This window comes from Pogonomyrmex barbatus, unplaced genomic scaffold (genome assembly GCF_055798465.1).
Source record: "Pogonomyrmex barbatus isolate J1 unplaced genomic scaffold, ASM5579846v1 scaffold20, whole genome shotgun sequence".
Lineage (NCBI taxonomy): Eukaryota > Metazoa > Arthropoda > Insecta > Hymenoptera > Formicidae > Pogonomyrmex > Pogonomyrmex barbatus.
In genome coordinates, this window is record NW_028297117.1 from 1,126,897 (window position 1) to 1,150,654 (window position 23,758).

Consider the following 23,758-nt stretch of genomic DNA (forward strand, 5'->3'; position numbering starts at 1 on the left):
AGATAGGCGAAAACAAAGAAAGATGACGCGCAACTATACCTAAACCACTTCCTAAAATAATAACCATTTGGTAATATGACACCGCACAAATTGCGACGTACCTTTTTTCCTCGCGATCTTAAGTTCAGATTATCAGATGTCACGATTAAAATGTCATTATTAATTATAATAATATTATTCATTATCTCAATAATTAATAATGTATATGAGCTCAGAAAGAAATAATTCAGATATATCAAGTAAATTAGAAAAAAAAAAGATATTTTATTATCTCATTTATTTATAAATCGAGACTTATATCGAGATTTATAAATCTCAACATTGTCGCATCGCCTATATACTTAAAATAACTTAAAATAATTAGAAGTAACTTATATTTATGAATATATATCGTTACTATCGTAAATGTTTTCCGTAGAATTATATTAAATCTTCCTATTAGAATCATACAATTTTTACTTACCGACCACAGTGCCATAGCTGAAAAACAATTGGTGAAATTGCGTGGCAAAGGAAGTGAAGAGACAGCCAAGAGCGGTAACAAGTCCACCTAGAACTGCTGTTACTCTCGTGCTTTTTCTTCGGCAAAACGCGATAGTCACCGGCGACACGAGCAGGGCGACACCCGTCGACATTGCCCCTAGCCATCCTGTAAAATGGGAAAATATCATATAGACATTTCACAAACTTTGTTTAATCGTGTAATACCTGTAGATAAGTTTGTAGAATAGTTCAAGGAATATGATTGGATGGAGATAGGATGGCAATTATAATTATATTCCGTACGAATTTGTTTTTACTAATGCAACATTTTGGATTCTTATCATTACGGGAATATAAATACAGTTTATGCATTTATTTATGTACAATGTGAATTAATCCTGCAAAAAAGTGTCATTATCATATCTTTCTGCACGATATAGGAAGTCTGCTCACGAAGTTGTTATTAACTTTTTACGGAAACACCAGCGGCGTGTCGTTGATCGACGACCCCGAAGGAAATATAACTCTCGCGTATCGCAATCTACCCCGTAATAAAAAAAAGTCAAATCACGCATGGCTATTCCAAAAGAGTTTCGACCTTCGTTACGCGTCGTAGATAACAAGATGCTTCGACTGGCGTCCGTTTCTCATTTCGTCTGGCATATTGTTCTTTGCCGTATTTTTCTATCTCTTATGATGTGACTATCTATTTAATTCCATTATTTGTCTGTTTGTTTAAAAGCAAGCCATCCATTCTCGCGTTTATTTGACGAATGTTGGGCGACGTTTGGCAAAAGACGATAGAGAGCCGCGATTCGCGGTGATGCATTTTCCTTACGGATTTTCGGGCGGCAAGTCGGTAGTAAAATGGATTCGTTTTGCGGTCTGTGTAGTGTCTGGCAATAGAATCCAACAAATCCTTTCCGTAACTGATACTTTACGATCGGAGGATAAGTCACGATTGAGGCAATGTGATGACGGGGTATATTTATTCTCTGTATCGATTGGCTCGTTGTTTTTAGATATCGTTTTACCATTAGTACTTGAGAATAATGTGAAAATAAATATCTTGGAATTGCATTTAATATACATAACGTTTTTTTTAAATATTTAGACTTAACTCATTCTCTCTCTCTCTCTCTCTCTCTCTCTATATATATATATATATATATATATATAAATAATCTTTTTATTATAATATTTTTTTAATTCCATTTGTGCTTCTTTTATTATCTCTTTCGTTCCTATAAATGAGTGAGTCATAATTTTTGTGTAGTATATTCCCAGTCTGCGCGCAAATGGATTAAATATCTAGCGACATCGTATATTTCCTTATCCTTACGATTCATGATATACCGCTGTCTTCTAAGTAAGCTATACCCCAAATACTTGGAGCTAGTTGGAGCCAATAAGCTTTACGCGTTGTCATCCATCGCTTCCTAAATGATTTATGGTAGTCGTGGCATCCAAAGAATTCTCAAGAAACGCATCGACGCGCTAATGAATACGACGTATTTCCATATTTTTGTTACTTCATTCTTCCATTTTTCTTCTGATTCTTGCCAAGTGTTTAGTATGCCTATCCATTAAACCATTAAATCTCATCGATCTCATAAATCACGCCTGACTCTGGGATAAAGTCGCGGACGCTTCTTGCATCTAATTAAACTCTGAAACAGTATCAAAGATCCACAAATAATGCAAAGTGCAAATAATGAATAAATAGTTTACATTTGTATAAACTATTGTAAGTAATGTAAGTAATGTAAAGAATTTTCTTTAAGAAGAAAAAGTATTTTATCGATGTTGATTACATTAGCTTAAAAATTTTTGTAAATATCTTAGATATAAATACTTTCATTTCAGAAAATTCATTTCAGAAAAGAAAAAGAAATCAATTTGTTGCACAAATTTTTCTGCTTGCTAACTTTTTTTTAACTTGTTTTTTAACTTCTCAAAAGCGTGTTCCACAGTCGATGATTTTTCCTGTACGTTTTATCAGTGGCCCGTGCCATTGTGATCGTTCTTGTTAAGACGCTAATTAATACGACTACTGATAAGTATTAAACGACCTCGATCACGGTTAAGACCGTTTTAATAGCGACACCGGGCTATTAAGCGGACGCGATTAACTCGCCCTCGCGGAGAACCGAGTCGTTTAATTAATTCTCACTGGTCTCATCAATACGCGAGCTCATCGATCGCGACGGATACGTTTTATTACGCGAGTAAGTAACGACCTGACAGTTACGGAGACAAACGGGCGCCGTGCCGGGCGCGAGGAAAAGCAGTTATTAATCTCACTGTAGCTGCGATGGGACGATGGATTAAATATCGCTTGCCAACGTGGCGTGGTGGCTTATTCGCGTGGGAGCGTCGTTTAAGACGTGCTTTTCGTAAGATCTCTCTTGGTTCTTTCTCCCCCTGAATGCCGACGGAATTCCTGCAACCGTCTTGGGAGTTCCTCCTACGCGAGAGAGTAAATATATTCGGATTTGCCTTGGGGTATACACAGGCTTCTGTTATTATCGTTTAGGATGTTGACGAGGGAGAAAGAATGTGAAAATTTAGGAGAGAGATTTGTATGCAGAGGGTAAAAATCCATCAAATTGAAATGCCTCTCTGGTAACACGATAGAACCTGTAAATCTGTGATATCTTGTAAAATCTGAATATAAAAATGCGACAATAGTATTTCTGTATTGGTTTATCAGATGACGGTTCTACTTCTTCTTAAACAACCTTAAAAATTTCTTAAAAACACAATTTTTTTATACCTCGTATCAATATTTTTATATTGAAATAAACTTTATATTTATATTTAAATTCAATTTAATTCTTGCTTTTAATTTATGTTTTTTTTTATTTGACATTATTTGTTAGTAACAAATTTTATAAATATTTTCATATCGAAATAAACTTTATATTTAAGAATTAAATTCAATTTAATTCTTGCTTTTAATTTATGTCTTTTTTATTTGACATTATTTGTTAATAATGAATTTTATGATACACGTTCTATGTGTAGAAAATATTCGGAGCAAAACAATTTCTAGTTCGTAAAGTCTAAGAAGAATGTTTACCGCGTAATGCTCCACGCTTCACTACTTCTTTTACTTCTTCTTCCGCTACTTCTCTCGGTCAGATTCAGAATTCTTTATTGAGAATCGCGAGACCGACGGGTATTCTTTCCATCCCCGAGATAGTCTTTGCCGATAGGAGTGGGTAAAACGATAGCGAGAGTGAATTCGCGAGAGCGAGAGCGACTGGCATGAGGGTCAATGACTTGTGGACTAGTCGGGATTTTACTTTGCGACTCTGTCTTTGTGAAGGACGAGAAAGCTTATAAGATTCCTAAGAATCCTTTCACCGAGCTCCATAAGAATGTAAGTATATATTACTTATACTTGTCTCTTTCAAGTTTTTTCCATAGTTATAGCCATACAGTTGCCAAAGATAAGATTTCTGCGTGATTAAATAGAAATGCATTTTTAATTTCCAAATGATAAAATGCGATTTTATATAGTTACAGTATATTAAAATATATTATAAATATATTAAATTTAAAATTTAAATTTAAAATATATTAATAAATTTTGTTAAATAAATTCACTAAATTATTAGAAAAAAATAAGTTTTACTTATAACATTTTTAAAAGAGAACAGTGTAATTGTCGTTTTATAAATAATAATTTACAACATAATAAATCTTAATATACAACTTATATCTTAATATACAATTTAATTTTGCTTTTAAAGTGCAATAATATTTAATATTTTATATCAATATTTCAAAAATAATAAATTTAACAAAATATTGAGCTTAAAATAATATAGATTAATTTTTTTGTAAATATTGTACAATTAGAAATTAAAATAACTAAAATTGATATAATATGATATTTTAAATATGATATAATGCATTTTAATGTATATAGATAAGATACAATAAGATGACAAAAAATTTTTTATTAAAGTTTTATATATATGAAGGATTAACAAATATATATCTTTTGTCACAATCGGATTAAGCCAATTAGAACACTTTTCGCTCTTTTTTAGGAGGCTTGCCAATCTAATTCTCTTCCTTTTATCCTTTTTCCTTGTTTGTCAAAATTTCAGAATATGATTTGACATCGTAGAATTAACGAGATTTATTAAGGTAGCACACGCAAAGACATAAAAAATAAATCGCAACCAGCAGGTTCGCTTTTATGAGGACGATAATAATCCGCTCGTGGTGCAACCCTTGCGAGTAATAATACGAAGCAAGCTCTTAAAGAGGTAACTCGAAAATGCTGCCGGCATTGTGCTTAGAAATATTGGAAACCACTTGAGAATACGACCTTCTTCGTTTCGTTTCTTATTTGACGATAAAATGTATTTTCGTTTCATATTGAAGATAACAACCATTTCAGTACGTATAGTACTTTAAACACGTATATTAAATTTATTTTACCTGTACGTTTCTTAAATATATAGTCGACTAAAAATTGATTAATGAATGATACTTATATGTATTATATTTTGTCTCACGAATTCCAAGTTCAAACAATATAGTATTAAATATTAAATATACAATATAGTACTAAGAATCTGTTTCAAAAGAAAATATAATATACAATAAAAGAATTGTTATAGGCTTTCGGGGTATCCTATTTTTTATTTTATTATATATAATTATCATTTTTATTTTATTTTGATATTATAATTACAAAAATAATAATTTAAGAAATATAAAGGCATATATTTTATTTATGAAATAAATGAAATTTAAAAATAATCGAGAAGAATTAAGAATTCTTTTACTAAAATATTGATTCTTTTGTTTTTGCGCAAAGCAGATTAATGCGCGAAGCAATTTGAAATATAATTTCTGTAATTGGTGTATTATGCAATAGGTTAAAAATGATTATCTTCTCTAATAAAATTGTACAAAACAGATTGTTAATAACATTTGCATTTTTATTGCATCACGTACCTACGTTGAGAAGAGTCTGACGATATCGCTTTGTCCCATCAAGCAATAACCAAGCCCCGACAGCCCCGTGTATTCCCGTAGCGAGAATTTGCACCATGACACCCGTCACGACGATGACCCAACCCCAACCATTTTCGGGATAATAATGTTGTCTTATGGTGCAACGCGCAGCATATCTGGCATTCACAAATTCGAAGATCATGTCCGACCGTATTTGCCGTATTACATAATTTCACGGCATTCACATTAAAAGTATGATTAGGTTTTATTAGTTAAATAGATTTACAGTGTATCTAATTAAGAATCTAACCAGTATCTAATTAAGAAAAAAATAAAAGTTGTCATAAAATATACAGATATTAACTTTTATTATCCATTATTGATAAATTTTAAAATATTCTCTACTGATAATTAAGAAAACTTCTATCTTTTCGCTCAAATTGAACCTTGACTTTAATGAGAGGAAATTAGATAAATGATAAATTTAGATTTAGATTAGTAAATGATAGATTTAGTTAAAATCATGATATAAGACAAATTTTATAGACAGCTTATAAGACAGCTTTCTTTGACGAAAGAAAATCATTCCAATCACAATTTACAATAGCTTCTACGTTCAAACCTAGGATCAGGATTTGCATCTTCTTCAATTTCTTTAGGTGCTTGAAGGGATACTATTCCCTCACATTCTTCGGAAAAAGAAGGCTCACCGAGTTCACCGGAAATCGCGACCCCGCTATCCTCGTAAGCGGGACTTTGAACGACAACTCTTCCGTTGCGTTCACGATTCTTCATCCCGCGATTTAACAAATAATTATTCTCTTTGGCACCAACAACAATAAGTTATTGTTTTCTTTAATATTGACGTATTGTTCATTTTTGTTAGATACTGTTCGTTTGCCATGATATGATTTTATTAATCGCCTTTAGCGTTATTGCTCACAATGGATTTATATGTCATTCACAATTTCGATTTTTAGTTGCTTTATTGAAAATAAAAATAAATATTAGATATTCGCAGTAAAAGATTAAAATAAAATATTTGAATATTTCTTATGATATAAAATTATGAATTAGTATCAATAGCAGGTTTTCTTTGTAAATGTTAATTATTTGGATTTTATATAAATGTGTACTTTTTTTCGTTATTAATTTCTATCATATTGACAATGTAAAATAAATAATTTTTAAGGAAATAATATAACACAAATAGTTTACAAACTTTTAAAATTAATAGCCATCAATTTTTGATTATTTAACATTAAAAAACAATTATATAAAAGATTAAGAGAGATTAAAATTGAGTTTAAAGGATTTAACCCTCTGAAGTGATGAAGTGACATAATATTTTTAGTTATAAGTTTTATTATAGCGGCGTTTGTAGCATGTTTTGGTGGTTATATACATGTAAGTGCATTATGCTAAAAGCTAGGCAAACAGGGTTTATAAAGGAAACCACGGGAGCTTGCAGAGTGGCGAGTGGAAGGCGGATACAAATCCGACATAACCAAGAAGGAAATAAAAAAAGGAAGTAAAAAAAGAAAAAAATGGAAAAAATGCGAGAGACATTGGAGCGTGAGTCGTGCTTTTAGCACGGCCAGTCTTGCTAATTCAGCAATTGTGTAATTTTGAGAGAAGGTAAACGACCCTTAACTTCGTAGTGCTTCGAACGATTTACATGCATACGTATATCTCACATTTAATATTCAATTCATTTAATATTCAAAGAAATTTGCCGTAATAGTTGCGCGACGATAGAAACTTTTTTAGGGAATACTTTTTCGGGATCTCGGAATTATCTCGTTTCGACATTTTCCCTTATTTAATTGGAGTAAAACAAATAAAATTTTAAGACAAGCTGAATTTTAAAATATTCTGTATAAAAGAAATTTTACCAAGTGTTATACAAAATTTTAGAATATCTTAATATAAATGTATTTATATTAAGATAGTATAATATAGATAGTAATCGAAAAATTATTTAAAATTATTATTTTTTCTTACATTTATATTTCTTGCACTTTTAAGATATTTTAATATAATTTCTAGTTTTAGATCGTTTTAAAGCAATTTTTAAAAAATTTGTATAAATTAATTAAAAAAAAATATTGACTAATATGTTATTCCAAAACATTTGAATAATAAAAATTCGACTTGAATCTTACTTAAATCATTTATATTACAATTGAAAAGATTTAATATAACATCCCGCTAATATGCTCTTTAACTGAAAGAATCTCTATAATTTGCGTGCCGGTAACGTTTCCATGATAAAAATATAGCCATACGGCCAGTTTCAACGTAAGGGGGTCAACGGTGTTACGTGCCACGGAATATCGTCGAAACAATGATACTCAAAATGCGCGTGGCACTCGGTATGATCACTTTATTGAAGTTCTTCCGAAATAACAATCTCCTTTTTTTTTGTTTTGTCATTTGATAATATTTATATAAAATTTTACTTTAATTTTATCATTTTGATTACTATTCCATTTGATACAAAATTTTATTTGGTTTGTAAACTTCTTTAATTGACGAATAATTTATATTAATAATGACGATATATATTTTTATATATTAAAATTGCGATGAGTGATTCACACAGATGCGTCGGATCTTCTGGAGTAATTGATTTGCGATGATAATTTATCCGCGCGTTCGCGTATCACGTTTTGATCGGAGAAAACATCGAAATGCCAGATGAGAGACGCGTTGCCAAACGCCGACTGGGTTCGTCGAGGTGGATCAGGAGAGACGCGCGCTTCACGAACCGAGCTTGCGTAGGGGAAATGAGTGGACCAATCCTCTCGTTTCCTTGAGCTCGCCACGTGCTTTCGTAGGCAATGGGTTCACGACAGGATCTATTATGAAATAAGATGAAACCTCATCTGTAGTAATATATTACGTTTGTTAGTCGAGACAATTTTAGCATTGTTATGTCTTGAAATTGAATAATATCGTTTTTCATCAGAGTTTTTTCTCATCCCGATCTGTTTTTCATACATGAAGGAATAGCAGTAAAATAAAATTAGCCCGTCGAAATTGGAAGATGAAATATAAGTTTCAGATATTCGAAAAGTATATAACCGTATTTGTGTTTAAGTAGCTTAAATAAGAATTTAATTTTCATAGAAAGAAATCTAAAGTATGCTATTTAATCTCAAATTCTGACAAAATAATTATAATTGAGTTGTTATTTACTATTCAATGACATTTTTAACAAAGTTTCAAGAAACGAGTTGTGTTAAGGAAAAAATTTAGAGCAACTTTGCATGCATGAAGCTTGTTTTTGTAACGGCGATATCTTAAAATTAAAAATTTTATCGCTATAAAATCGATCTTGACAACAGGTTTTTACGTGTCTGAGGTACCTGATTGCGTAGTAATCGAGCAGTTAAAGTACATTATAGATCGAGCAGTTAAAGTACATTATAGATCAGTATCAGTTCACAATATCATCCCTGATACTCTCATATTATAGCGATACGATCGCTGCGTAATTGAACGTTTAAAATATGCGTCGGTGCTTTTGTGAATTATGCAAAATAGAAATGCAAAATAAACCACAAGTAACATTAACCATAAGTTGCACATTAATTATAAGCAAGGTATGTTTAATCGATACATATATTATTTTGCCCATCCCGAAATTATTTTTAAAATTCACTCAATGAAATGTGTCGCTTTTTTTTACAACTTTATCCTGTTGCATAATTTGCTTGAGAATATATTGCTTGAACTATTTTATAAAATAATTGCTTAAAAATAATAATAAATTAAAATATTATTAGGAAATTTGTATATGTATATGTATATCACGCATTTATTTATCATTTATTATTTACTTTTTTATTTTTATCTATTTTTTAAAATAATATTTTAAATGTATTTTATATTAATTTTAATAAAAAATTTTAACAAAACTTAATACTATAGTAAAATATTTGAATAATGTATGATTCTTTGATGAATTTGGAATTATTTTTTTATTAATAAGTATTTAAATAATTAAAATTTTATTTTATTTATTTTACTGGAAAGTATAGCTCATTATTTGATATTCCTAATTCACCAAATTAATCATGTGAAATATAAAAAAAATGTTCATAAAAGCATTTTATCTTCATAAAAGCTGCACTTTGAATATATGGCAATCGAACAGATTGGAAAAGCATAAAAAAAATAGTTTCGAATGCAATAATTCAAGTGTTACGATAAATCATTGCCGAAGAGACTATCATCGCCATGACGAGAGTCGTAAAATATACGCGATATATAGGAAAAAGTTTCGACGGATTCACGAGCACCTTTTGCTGTACGCTTGAATAGGCGTTGATCGTCTGAAAGATTGTAACGATTCCTTCCGTTACGTTATAAAACATCCATGTTCCTTATGCTTTTTGCATGTAACATAGATTTTAATTTAACATCTTTTTTTATGCAACAATAATACTTTGTTCATTTAATACGTCAGTATTATCTACTATTCAATCCTTTAATTAAAAAACTTGACAAGAAACATTTCATAAAAAAAATATTTTTCAATGTTATGCAAATAATATAATATGTTTTATAAAATTTCTGTCAAAATATTGTTTCATGTTTTAAGATTTTTATTTCTACAGATTATTATTAACAGATAAATAAATGTAAAAAATTTCTTTGGTTAAATTAATTATTATAAAATTATAAAAAAAGTCTTATATAATTTTATAATTAAAAATACTGACAATTATTTCTTTAATATAATTATTCTAAATTTATTTTACTCAAATAAGATGCATTTCATTTTTTTATTGATGATTAAACAATAATTATCTTTTTTATACTCGTACATTTTACTATATATTGCCAGATATGACAAAGTAATGATTTTTATTGTGACTTTAATGTGTCTTTAACTATGTTACTTCCTACAAAATACTTTTGTGTGCGATCTTTCTCAGTTTCTAAAGTTCTGAAAAATATGATACATCAGAGAACAGAAAATATAAATCAATTCTATTATTGTCAAAATAAATATAAAGCGCACATTATAAGTGATCGATAACACTTGTAAATACTGTACTTGCAATGTTACAAAGCATATTCAAAATGTTAAACAAGAGATCAGGATTGTCGATCATCGGGATAAGTATCGTGTACATAATTTTCGCAGATCGTTCTCAACGTCGTCTCGTTAAGACGGTGTTGGAGATGATGACTATTTTTACCGCGGAACCATGTTGCAGCTGTCGAATCACGCTCCTTTATAAATCTCGTATGCACCGTAGCAGAATTTCCTCATCCGAACGCTTTCTCCCGAAAACGGTGGCACGGTTAATCATGTTATTGTCACCAAACGCATTTCTCTCAAACTTTTCGAATGCTCCGATTCTCTCAGTCGTTTCGACGAGATCGAATTGTGCGGGATCCCTTGACGATTAGAGTATAAAATCCGAACGCCCTGAGCGATGATGGTAACACAAGCTATGGTTTTATTGCCATGTCCGAAATTCCGATTGTCCGATTATTCCTTCTTGTAGTTTCGATTTTCGATTTTTCTTCTATGAGTGTTCTGTATATTCGTATCCTGACAAATCTCAAATTTATACATTGTTCGACCTACGAATTTCATCATTTTATTTTCGAATCACCAAAGATCATTGTTTTTTTTTTTTTTTTTTTTTTCGATTAATAACTCAGTCTTTTTTCAATGACAGCTTGTCCTCTTATCTTTTCTTCTTTCAATTCATTAATGTCATTGAATACGTTAAAATATTGTAATTGTAACATTTTACGATTGTGAATAAGACAATTTGTTCATGTGAATGGACAGCGCAACGAGAAAGTCTCAATGTCAAGATTCTTGAGAAGAACAAGTGGCGATGAACTCGGATAAGTCGTACGATGTCGACCGTGGTGAGTTGAGTCCACGGTAATCCGCTTTTAACTCGAGCGAGAGCTTCAAGATTCTCGTGAATTGCCATCGATGTTTCCGATTGACAGTGAGAGAGGATTATACGCATCAATGCGAGGGTTTTATTTCAGAGAATCAAATGCGAACGTAATTAAAAGTCACTATTTACTTCGAATTTAATTTTCAGTTTAACGCTGATATTTACGTAATTTAATTAGTTATAAATCAAATGAAAATTTTTAAGGTGAAAGATGATATGTAACTAATAAAATTCTTTTCCATATATGTGTAAACATAAAAACATATGATAGTCATTTCAAATGATCAGGCATCTGATACAATTTTAAATTAATAATATTTTGTATATATAAAATTTTTTTATGTAAAAGAAATTATTACCGTTAACGAATTGGAAAAAAGAACTATTTAATTTGCATGTGTGCTTTTATCGTACATCGTTTTGAATTTTATTCACGCAAAAAAGAGACTAAAAGATAGGAAAGCAAGTTTCATAGAAAACATAGAAACACATAATTAAAGCAAAGCAAAAGTAAAAGCAAAAAGAAAATGGGTGAGATGATTGCGAAGGATAGTCGTAACTCTCGAAAAAAAGAACATGAGTCACTCAGTTAGATTGCCAACGAGTCGTTAAACACTTCTCTTCATCACGTAAGGGGACAGAGATAATTCAAGTAGTGAACAGCTTTTGAGTTTTCGTTGTCTGTCGCCAAATTCTCTGTTCTCGATCAATGTGCAATGAATCAAAAAGTCAATTTCTCTTTGAGATGCATGATATACTAAAAGTTGACAAAGTCCTTTTGAAAGTTATATTTTCTAAAATTAGAAATTACATGACAGTTGTTTGAATGTCGTTCATCTAGAATATTAAAATATCTAATTTTTATATTATTAATAATAAAAACATTTTATACTTAAAAAAAAACTTTTTGGAACTATTTACAGTAAGCAAAATAAAAATACATGTCGATTTAAGAAAATTTATTCTATATTTAGACGTGTTTAAAAGAAATGATAAAACAAAAAAATCTGTAAAAAATCATATTATTGCTAATAAGTCTAATGATATTTATTATCTTAATTTTATAAAATTATAATTTTTAATTAATATAAAATATAGAGAGTTTTGGATAATTTATGTAAATTTTATATATAGAAAAACAAGTCTCTTTATTTATGCTTTTCTCATTGATATATTTCTAGTTTTTGACAACAGTGTAATTAGCATTATATATAAAATAACTTTTTAAAAAGCAGTTGTGTAAGCAAATAATTTAATTGAAATTTATTGATAAAATAGACTATCAAAAATTCACGGGATATATAAACGTTAATATTTTATAAAAAATCATTTGTATTTCACTGAAATAATAACACCATAAGGGAATGAGAGAATAAAGAGACTATTCGTTCAAAATTATTTTCTTTTTCAGAAAAATTTACGAGTATATTTATATGCTTATCCAATGATCCTTTATGTTTCTGGGTGATCTACTTTCATCTATGTTGATTGAATCTCGCAATATGAAAAATTACACAGATTTGTTATCATGAATGAAAGATTTGCAGAGAGCGAATTGTCGTACTGCGATAAGATGTATTCGATCAAAATAAATCCAACTAATGATTAGCTAATTTATTTATCACAGAGTTTAATACTTTAACATATCTTGACTGTGATAGCTAATATTGAAAAGAATATTGAAGAAATATTTTGACAGTTAAACAACTTAAGGTATTTTCTTAACAAATGTTATTTTTATTTTACTTTGTTAATTATTTTTATAAATATTTCAAATTTTTTAGTTAAAATTTTGACACAAAAAATTTTATAGACATAAAAATTTGACATAAAAAATTTTTTTTTTATTTAAGATCACAGTAAATGCTACCTTACGAAGATATTTCTTCTTTATTTTTTGTATGAACCATAATATTCCGACAAATGGTTGCGAATCATAGCGCAGAAATCCGTGGCTGGCAAGGCAGTTTCCTCTCAAAATATCGCCTAAAGTAAAATTATCTAATTCAGATAAATTTGCGTGTACACCAATCAAGAAGCCAAGAAATTACATAATTATATGAATTGTATTTTATAAAAATGTTATTGGTTAAATATTAAATTTCTGAAAAAGATATTTAAATGTTATTTTATGGGTGTAGATAATCACTATAATTCGTACAATACAATTTTGCATCATATTATGTGATTGAATATATTGAATAAGAAATTTTTTAGAGCAGACCAATCCTGACTAAAGGAGCTACTTGATTGTGCAATATAAAATACGGCGACCTAATTTTATAGAGATCTAATTGCTTTTGAAAAGTGGAAAGCATCAACTTAATAAGTTTTCGATTTCTGTCAGTGACAGGATGATAGAGCAAATCACCATCTTTTTTTGCACGCATATCTTTACATCCGCAAATAATGGAACGTTTTTCTAGCACGGATTCTTTTGGCCACCTTTTTCCTTCTAGAACAGGCGATGCTTTTGACAGAAGGCTTGGATTTATTTGTCTTATGACGGAGAAGACTTAGAGCTCGTTAGGATCCTCAAAAGATACAGCTATTTCTGATGCAAAAAAAATCATTGCGCGATACACATGCTTTCGACATTAATATCAAAATATTATTAATATTAATTTATAAGTATTAATATAATTTGATATTACGGCTTCTTCGATAGAAATATCAAAAATATGATCAATTCATAAATTTGCTTGCAAATATATCTTAATAAAAATAAATTATCTTATCGAAAGATATTATGACTTTTAGTCTCCAAAATAATCTCAAAAATTGTAAGACTAAAAATGGATATTTTAAAATATTGTGTCAGTTATAAAAGTAATATTTAATTATATTGGATGTTCTAAATCATTTTTAAGGAATCTGAAACCATCTTAACTCATCATATACAATCATAATTGACTTGTTCTGCTCATGTTTGTTCATTTATTATTATTACTCTGATTGCATTTGATTTGATTCTTACATATTTTATTAATATGGTAAAATATCTTTTTACATCGTTGTAATGAATTTTATGAGATATAATTATTATATTTAATTTTTTATGAATTATCTCATACAATCCACTTTTTTTACTTAATATTCTAATCATTGAGATTTCGCCAATCAAGAGCAAAGGGATTTAAAATGATCTAATAGAGAAAATTTACTAAAAACTTAAAAAAAATAACATATTTATTTTTAAACTAATAAATTATTTAACTTTCTCTTTCTCTCTCTCTCTTTTTCTCTTTCTGCATATATCTTTGCACGTGTGATATTAAAACGCTTTGCGCTCGCCATTTATTTTTTATATATATGCTGTATATATTTTAATAATGTATATTTTCATATAAAATATTTATATCATATGCTATATATAACCTCACCACTAAAATCTCATATCTCAATTATTAATATTAATTAATATAAGTTATTCCGAATTTTCATTTCCAAAATTTGATATTTATTCTTGTTCTTAATATTCCCTTCATAGTGCGCAAAGCTAGGAAAGATATTATTTTATAATACTTACTTTTATAGGCGATAAGAAAGAACGTTTATGTTTTGAAATAGCGATACAATGGCGCGCGGTCTTGGTACTTTATGTTTATAATCGATGCGTATTGTATACGCGCGCGCGGCACGTTATCATTCACACTCGTGCCAGCAGGTTGTGTTACGTATCGCTCCGCATATCTTCGCATTTCTTTTTCAAAGTCGCGATGAGTTCTAGCTGATGTTCCGAACGTCAATGTATCATACGATGCATGTCACAGTAAATGTAAATAGCTCGCACAATTTTGAATCGGATTTATACATATCAAGACTATTTGTTTCATAAATTAAATATTCCGGACAGCAGAATAACTAACTCATATTTATCGACCAATGCTTATTTTTTTTGAAGCATAGTGATGAAATTCATTTTTGCAAACAATATGGATATTGCTTTAATAATTGGAAGAGTTGCGTATCCCGAAGTGTTTTTTTTAATAATGATCTAATTCGAATCTCTTTAACATAAGTATAATTTTCCTGAAATGAAGCTTCTTCATTTTTTTTTTTGAAATTTTCATCGATTTAAGTGTAATTTGCATTTTGTAATAGTTTATTCTGACAATGTGTTTATTGTAACACATAAAATATATAAGATATATCTGTATATCTATTTCAAATAACGAGTCTATTAAAAGTATGTTCGTTTTGGACGCTCATGCAGTATAAACATTATTTTATTTTTATTATCCATACACGTTAAAGGAAAATAGAACATGCTGACAGCGCATGAGCACTTAAACAAACGCATTCTAAATGAAACAGCAAATTACAAATATGCTATTGTATATATAAATAATTTATAAGCATATTGAAAATTCTCTAACGATATACATATATACATATATATATATATATATATATATATATATATTCTATATATATATATATATGCATAGAAAATTTAGAAGGTAAAATAACGATTATATTATTTAATATGCCATTATCGAAAGATACTGCTTCGTAATTCGATAACGCTTCGTGGAAATTAAATTTGATTTGTAATATTTATATTTCATCATAGCTAGACTTATATTATAGCTTTGAGTTCATCGCATCGCGGTTAGTACGTCACGTGTTTACAAATACGAATAGCGCGCCACGTGTTTACAAGCGCTCCATGTACTATCATTCAATCACTGGCATTCGTATAGGCAGATAGCGAAATACGCTTCACATTTTTTCGCATTTTTTTCCAATTTTTTCAATGTGAAGAAATTGGAAAAATGAAATTGTCTAAATGATAAACATTGTTCTATCTTATAATGCGTTAATCAATTTATTATCCAATATCAATATAAATAATGATTCGTAAGTGTATCAAAGTAACGAAGTAAGATTTTTTTACTGAAGCATATACATATTTCACATAACTTATTTCTTTGAAACGAACGACTTTTTGTAAATATTAATTTTTCCAATGGGTACGGCCTTGATGTGGCGGAGAAGCTGAGTGTTCTGAGGAGGTTTCATATCCCCAAAGACGAAGAAACTAATAGTACCATTGCACTTTCATTAATAACATTAATATACACACACACACACATACACACACACACACACACACACACACACACACACACACACACACACACACACACACACACACACACACATATATATATAATTTATAAGCATATTGAAACGATAATTTTCTAACGATATATATATATATATATATATATATATATATATATATATATATATATATCGTTAGAGAATTATCATTTCGATATGCTTATAAATCATTAATCTGGCTATAGTTCGTTCACTCATTTAAATCGACAAAGATCAATTAAAATGAGTGAACGAATTTTTTATATATATCGTTAGAGAAGTAACGTATATTATTTGATATTCAGTTTATTAAAAGATGTAGTGTTTTGTGTAAATTATTTATAATATTGTTGAATATTTGATCATAGTCAAACCGTTGATAGCCTTAAAAAATGTTTACGCGTCGCGTAGCGCGTGTCATGTTTATGAGAGATTCACGTGCTACCATTCGCTAATCGGCGTTCGTACGGACAGGTCACAGTGCGCGTCTCTCCGCGTTTCTTCTCATTTCTTTAATGCTAAATGATACTAAACGTTGCTATTTTCTATGAAATAGTATCTTATGTAATAATAAATGCTTATCAAATGACATGACTAACAAGTCGTAACCGTATCGAAATCGACGGCTCAAACAAGATTTATGCGAGTTATTTCTTTGAACTTGATGATTTTTAAACATTATCCCCTCTAATACGGGTACGGCCTTGACGTGGCAGAGGGGCTCAGTATTCTGAGGGGTTACTCGAGCAGCACTATTACTAGTTGGCAGAATGTTGGTCAGACATTAACCACTATTGGTCCGATGTTGGCTGATGGTTTACCGATCAATTTGTACTACTTGGGTACGTACCCCAAAGACGAAGAAGCTAACCAGTTGCACTGTTATTAATAACATTAATATTATCATTATTAATATTAATATTATTGTTATTAATAATGTTAATAATGTTAATTAACACAGCATAGCTACGAGTCGTTCAAGGGCTCTTATGTGGCAAATGCATTTCACGCATTAATCGATCGGTTTTCAACCGACCATCATTTTTCTGCCGCCAATTAATTAAGAAATGAACGAACTGCAGTCAGTTCGTCGTGCCGCGCGATTGCCTCGGGAGTGCCGTACAAGTGAAATTAGTCCGCGCGCGATTATAATAATTCGCGAGTGTTTTTCGCGAGTGTCCTGTGCTGCGAGGATATCCGACGATCCGACATCTTGAGAGGAGGAGAAGATCTAGGAGAGGCATCGGGCACCGGCGGAGCAACTTTGCGGTAAATATACATTTTGTTAATACAACATTATTCACGTTCTCATTTATTTGAATCACTAAATTTCGATAATTCAAAATTTATAATTTGAGAAAGAAAAATAATTTAATAATTTGATATGAATTCATTTTTATAAAAAAATTTTTTTAATTATGTAATTATTTTAATAAATATCTAATTGAAAGCAAGTAGATTCGATACATAAAAATTATGATACTACTATATTTAAATTATCTATTATTTAGAGCGCTGCTCTAATTGCATGTTTTATTTGTGCGTTACAGAATCATCGTAGCTACGTTGCAGATTAACTCCGTTGTTGCGCATCGGGTCGGTGAGTGATAAATTTTTTACATTGGGATTACAAATCTGTGAAACTATATTAGATTATTTTTATGTATTTATAAAAGTATTGCAGTTGGATATGTCTTCACAGATTCGTTATCCTAATGGATAGATTTAAACAATTTGGAGTGTATTATATTTAATCCTGGTATGGCACCATTTATTGATTTATTGTATTGTAATGCACTTGTATAGAGTTCATGAAAGAGTTCATTGTGTCGATGTTTCATTATTTTATGTTGTCTTTCGCATTTCGAGATTGTAAGACGTATTAATTGTTTAAAAGTTATCAATCTCGCAAAAAAGTATGAGTAAAATATTTCATTGTTTTAAGAAATTAAATATATACATATATAACATATAAAGTAATATAGATAATTTAAAAATAATAGAATTTAATTTATTAAGTGTTTCCTTATATTGTTATAAAGATATTAATATAAGAAATATATTAATTTTTGGAATTTATTAAATTCATTAAATTTTAAATTTTCTTAAACAAATACTTAACAATAATAAAAATGACATAAAATAAATTCAATTAAATAATTAGTATTTTTTGAAAATATAAGTTTATCTAGATATTTTTATAATATATATTTCTCAATATAGAACACAGAAACAAAGATTACAAAAAAATATTCATATTTATATTTATATGTAATAAGAGTATAAATGAATATATTATGTATATTCTTTATTTATCTATCTTGCTCTTCCTATATTTTACCAGGATTAAATATCTAAATCGGTGCATAAAAGAGATATATCGAATTTATACAGATAGTTTTTAATAATATATATTTATCATAAATATAAGTGAATGATTAATAAACAGTAATAATAAATTATATAACAAACGTGCCGATTTGATCTTAATTATGTATAATCTATCCATCTACAATAACTTGGCTTTACATAAGTTAAAGCAAAATTTAATATGACGTGAGATTCAGTGAATGTTATATTTCGCGGCATATAAATTGATAATCATAAATTATTAATTTATTTTTATTTACAATACTTTTGTTTTATATTAAAATATTTGAAAGTTTATTTTTAATTTAAATCCTGATTTAATATAAATATTGTTACGTATCATAAATTTTCTCATTTACATTGTTTTATTAAATTTATTTTTCCTCAAATTATTATATTTGATAAATTATGTAGCTGCATATACAATATAGTAGTTATCTAGTATTTAGAATTTATATTAATATTATAATTTGTAAAATTGTATATTGTGTAATATTGACATGCTGATTATGCAAGAAATTTATTATCTCGAATTTCACGTCATTTATTTTGAATTTTTTATTTGTTCTCACTTGATTCATGGTGAGATTTAAATAACGATTTTGATCATACGTGAATAATATGAATAATATGAACGAATAATATGGGCCTCAGATTTTTTCGGTTTGAATACATTTTATTAATTATATAGATTACAATCGTTTCCATTTTAATTTGTTTATTTTCATGCAATACTTTCAACCTATTCTTCAATTTTCTTAAATTTTATTCATAACATATAATCGAATTTCTTTGGATCAAAGATTAATCATACGTATTACGCAAAAATGCGATATTATTAATAAATTAACTTTAAAAATTATTATTAAAAGTTTCATATTTTATTAATATTTGAATGGCCCTCGCGATCGACACGATTCTATGACCAACGTGTACGGGCAAAAAATCTATCGGCATTGATAATTTGCCGGTAAGGAATCTCCTTCCTATTATCTCTGGCTATATGTGACCAGAATCGACATGGAGCAACGTGGGAGGAAAGTCCAATCTGGCCTGAAGAATTAACTATAAAGATCAGTCAATAATATGCTGATCAAAATCAGTAAAAATGTAAGTGATTGATAAAGTTTTTGTATAATACATACGTGCAATTGCATGTAATTATGAAAGGGAGGAGGGAAATGATAAAATGCTATCCATGTTTTGAATATAGATTTCTGTTAGTTGAATTCTTTTCTGAATACGTTTCAGTAATCGCCGATTAGGAACCCTGCTGGATTAGCCAGCACAAAATAGAGATTCAGTTAGGTAGGAAAATTATATAATATAAGATTATATAAGAAAATTCGCGAGTAGATAGAAATACTTAAATACTTAAATTCGCGAATGCAAATAGATAGCAACGCTGTAAAAATTCGGGTGGGTGTGAATATTAAAAGAATTGAAACAGATAGGAAAATGTTATAGTTTAAAACTTAAAAATTCTATGATGAATTTATTTAAAATATTAAAACGTTATAAAATATTAATTAAGAAATAATACAGATAGGTAAGGATACTATAAAAATTTAGATTATAATTTATTATATTTAGATTATATTTATAATTATAAATATTATAATTTATGAATTAAAAATTTTGATAAATTTTCAGTCAGGTTAGTAGGGATACTAAAAAAAATCAGACGAATAAAAAATGTTATAATTTAAGAATTAAAAATTGGTAAAATCTATATTTAAAATGGTAATTATAAAATTTTAATTAAAAGAATACGATCAGGTAGAAATAAATGCTCACATAAAAATTTGATTATAAAAATGTTATATGAATAAATATTATTATAATTTATTTATTATTTATTAATATAATTTATAAATTAAAAATGGAATCTTTTATCGGAATACTAACAAATAGGGATACTAAAAAAATTCGGGTAGATAATGGTAATAATTTAAAAATTGATAAATCTAGTCAAAATGTTGTAATTGTACAAAAGACAAAATATAATAGAAATAGGTTAATTGATTAATTATTGGATTTTATTAATGGATCAAAAAGAATTAATATTAAAGTTTATCGAATAATTATTGTTTAAAGTAATAATAATTAATGTTTAATCTTTTTAAATAATAATTAAATGAGCAATCGTAGCACTTTGATTGTATAATTCAATTTTATCAAATCATTTCTGTATATTTCTTTGGAACTAGGAATATTTAATAAAGAATGAAAACTATTATGTATACAATCGATCAGGATAATTGAATTTTATCGGAGAATACAATGAAATGAATGCTCAATACTTCAATGCTTCATACGAAAACTTATTTCTTGATGTCGATAGAAAATTAGATCTTTGTACGTGACTGCAATATTGTATTGTCGATCGATATAAGAAACGTGCTACAAATGTTATTCTTGATAAATTTTTTTGGAACAAGATTAAATTCTAATTTAAACGATAAATAGATTAACTTACTAATTAAATTAAATCTTTTAAATTATATGATTTTATTTATATGCTTTTATAAAAAATTCTTGAACATATGAATAACAAGATATGTTCTGTCGGAGTAAAATATTTGATCAAAGAAAATGTGTGATAACACGAAATTGTTATCAAATTAAAAATTAAATGCAAAAAGTTTAACTTACTGTTAAGATAAATATAAAAAAACATCTAATAGATATTTTTTTCATTGAGAAAATATGAATTTTTCATGTATACATGTGTGTTTAAAATCTGATTTTCTTTAATGATTTATTAAATTCTTCAGGCTATATTATCACTCAAATATAAATAAAAAAAGAATTCTTTTTCTTTTTTTTTCTTGTTTAATATTTACGAACAATTTATTTTGAGTGCATTTCGAATAAACATGTCTATAACAGAAACTGATTTTTGTGATATATAGCACGGACTCATAACACAGATGATCATATTTCCCAACAGTTAATAAATCCTCATTAGTTCTGTGAAGAAACAGATCGTTTTCGTAAAATGTTAAAGATTCATTATTAAAGTATCTAGATGCAAAAGAATATATATAAAAATACGCATTCGAAGTGTAATATCCAGGAATAGCTGATATATAATCCGTATCTTAATAATAGCGAATGTAATAGTGATTATCGAATTGGTGTTGGCAATATACACGAAAAAATTAAATTCTACTTGCAAATTAAATTAGGTTGTGCGAAATAGTTTGGATAAGTGCGCGTGCAATTAGTTTAAAATCAATTACGTGATAATTGCAGCGACGCGACGGTCTAGTTAGATGAGGGCGTAATTAAGGCGCTACTGTAAAGAATGTCGTATCTGTTTCAATGTTCATATTATGAAATTACTAAAAAATTTTAAAAAATTATTGTAAAATGTATACATTTAAGAAGACAATATTCGGAAATGATTTAATTTTTTACAGATTACAGATATATGATAAAAGTAAAAAGATTAATTAATTTTATTTAAATAATTTTAGAAAGATACCTTGAACACAGTTTTGTTGGTATCAAAGTTACAGCAATAATAACGTTAATAAGAAACTTATGTGTGAAGTTCTTTCGCGTCACATGAAACGTGACAAATGTCGACATTCACGGCCAACGTATCCGTCCGGGAACAATATTTTTCAGCATGCAATGTGCAAGTCGTTAAACTCATTGCAAACCGAAGGATTTACGAATGCGATTTCCGCGCAATGGTACACGTCTGGTACGCATTTCCAGTAACAGGAATATCCAGCGACAGATAGACAAATGGGCACACGTAGAGAGGGAGAGACAGAGAAAGACAAAACAAGAAGTACGAAAGGTCGACGTCTTTTTTACGGGACTCGTCTTGAGCCGCGATGGACAATTTCGGGCGACGTCCTACGGAAAGCATAAAGCGTTTCTCGATTACAATTGCTGTAACGACGACCACCGAGAAAACGATCTCCAGAGATAACCGAATCCACTTAGAGCGGTCTTCGGAGCGGTCTTGCATTTTCGAAGATCGTCTCGATTATATTTCGAGGCTAATCCGAGTGGGAAAACGAAACTTGTAATTTACTAGATTGTTGTTTTTATTTTGTAAAAACTTTTCTTATTGTTTTTGTGACAATGAACTAATAAATAAAAAATAATGATAATAAATAATGATAATAAATGATAATAAATAATGAAATTAATTGTTATATTTATAAAGTCATTTACATCAAGATTTGTTAGTATTTTTTTATATTATTTTCAAACTATTTCCAAAAATAATACAAATTACTTATACAATACAATGTATATTTCATCTCGAAGCTACTTGCAAATATTACGTATACAAGCATAAACAATGGATTATTGATGGAGATATTATTTATAATGTTCATGCACAATCCGTCTTTGAAGACCAAAAGAATATGAATATCAAGAATGTTTGCATGCTATTATATTTTATCAATGAGATAGTGGTCTTTGAATGTGAACATACGCGTTACATAATATAAAGATTGATGGTATGTCAGTTTAAATTTCGGTCATACGCTGGTGGTATAATTTTGGTAAATTATTTTGATTGTATAATTTTTATTTGGTTGTATAATTTTTATAAATATATATGCATTTATCTATGCTTCCAAAAGATATAGCACTGTTATTAGTACACCAGCTTCATATATAAATTATATATTTCATAGAATATAAAATTCATATTTTTCAAAATATAGAATTAAATTACTTTTATTGATAGCAAAACGTCATTAATAAAAGTTTATTCTGTTCGTTTCTTTTCTTATAAAAATTGTTAATGTTTTTTAATGTTTGTTAATGTATAAGATATTTTTGTTTAACTCTGAGTTAATATTCGGTTATTTCATTTTTTTTTATTTCTCAATATAAAAAAA

General features: G+C 28.6%; 1 protein-coding gene across 2 annotated transcripts in view; it reads right to left on the bottom strand.

Annotated features, from left to right (window-relative positions):
* Positions 1–23,758, bottom strand: part of LOC105432276 (uncharacterized) — a 69,873-nt gene that overhangs the window by 6,616 nt on the left and 39,499 nt on the right. For both annotated transcript variants that reach the window (XM_011647011.3, XM_089077754.1), the window contains exon 2: positions 464–649. In XM_011647011.3, the coding sequence (XP_011645313.2) occupies positions 464–649 (186 nt within the window). The remainder of the gene's footprint in view (positions 1–463; positions 650–23,758) is intronic.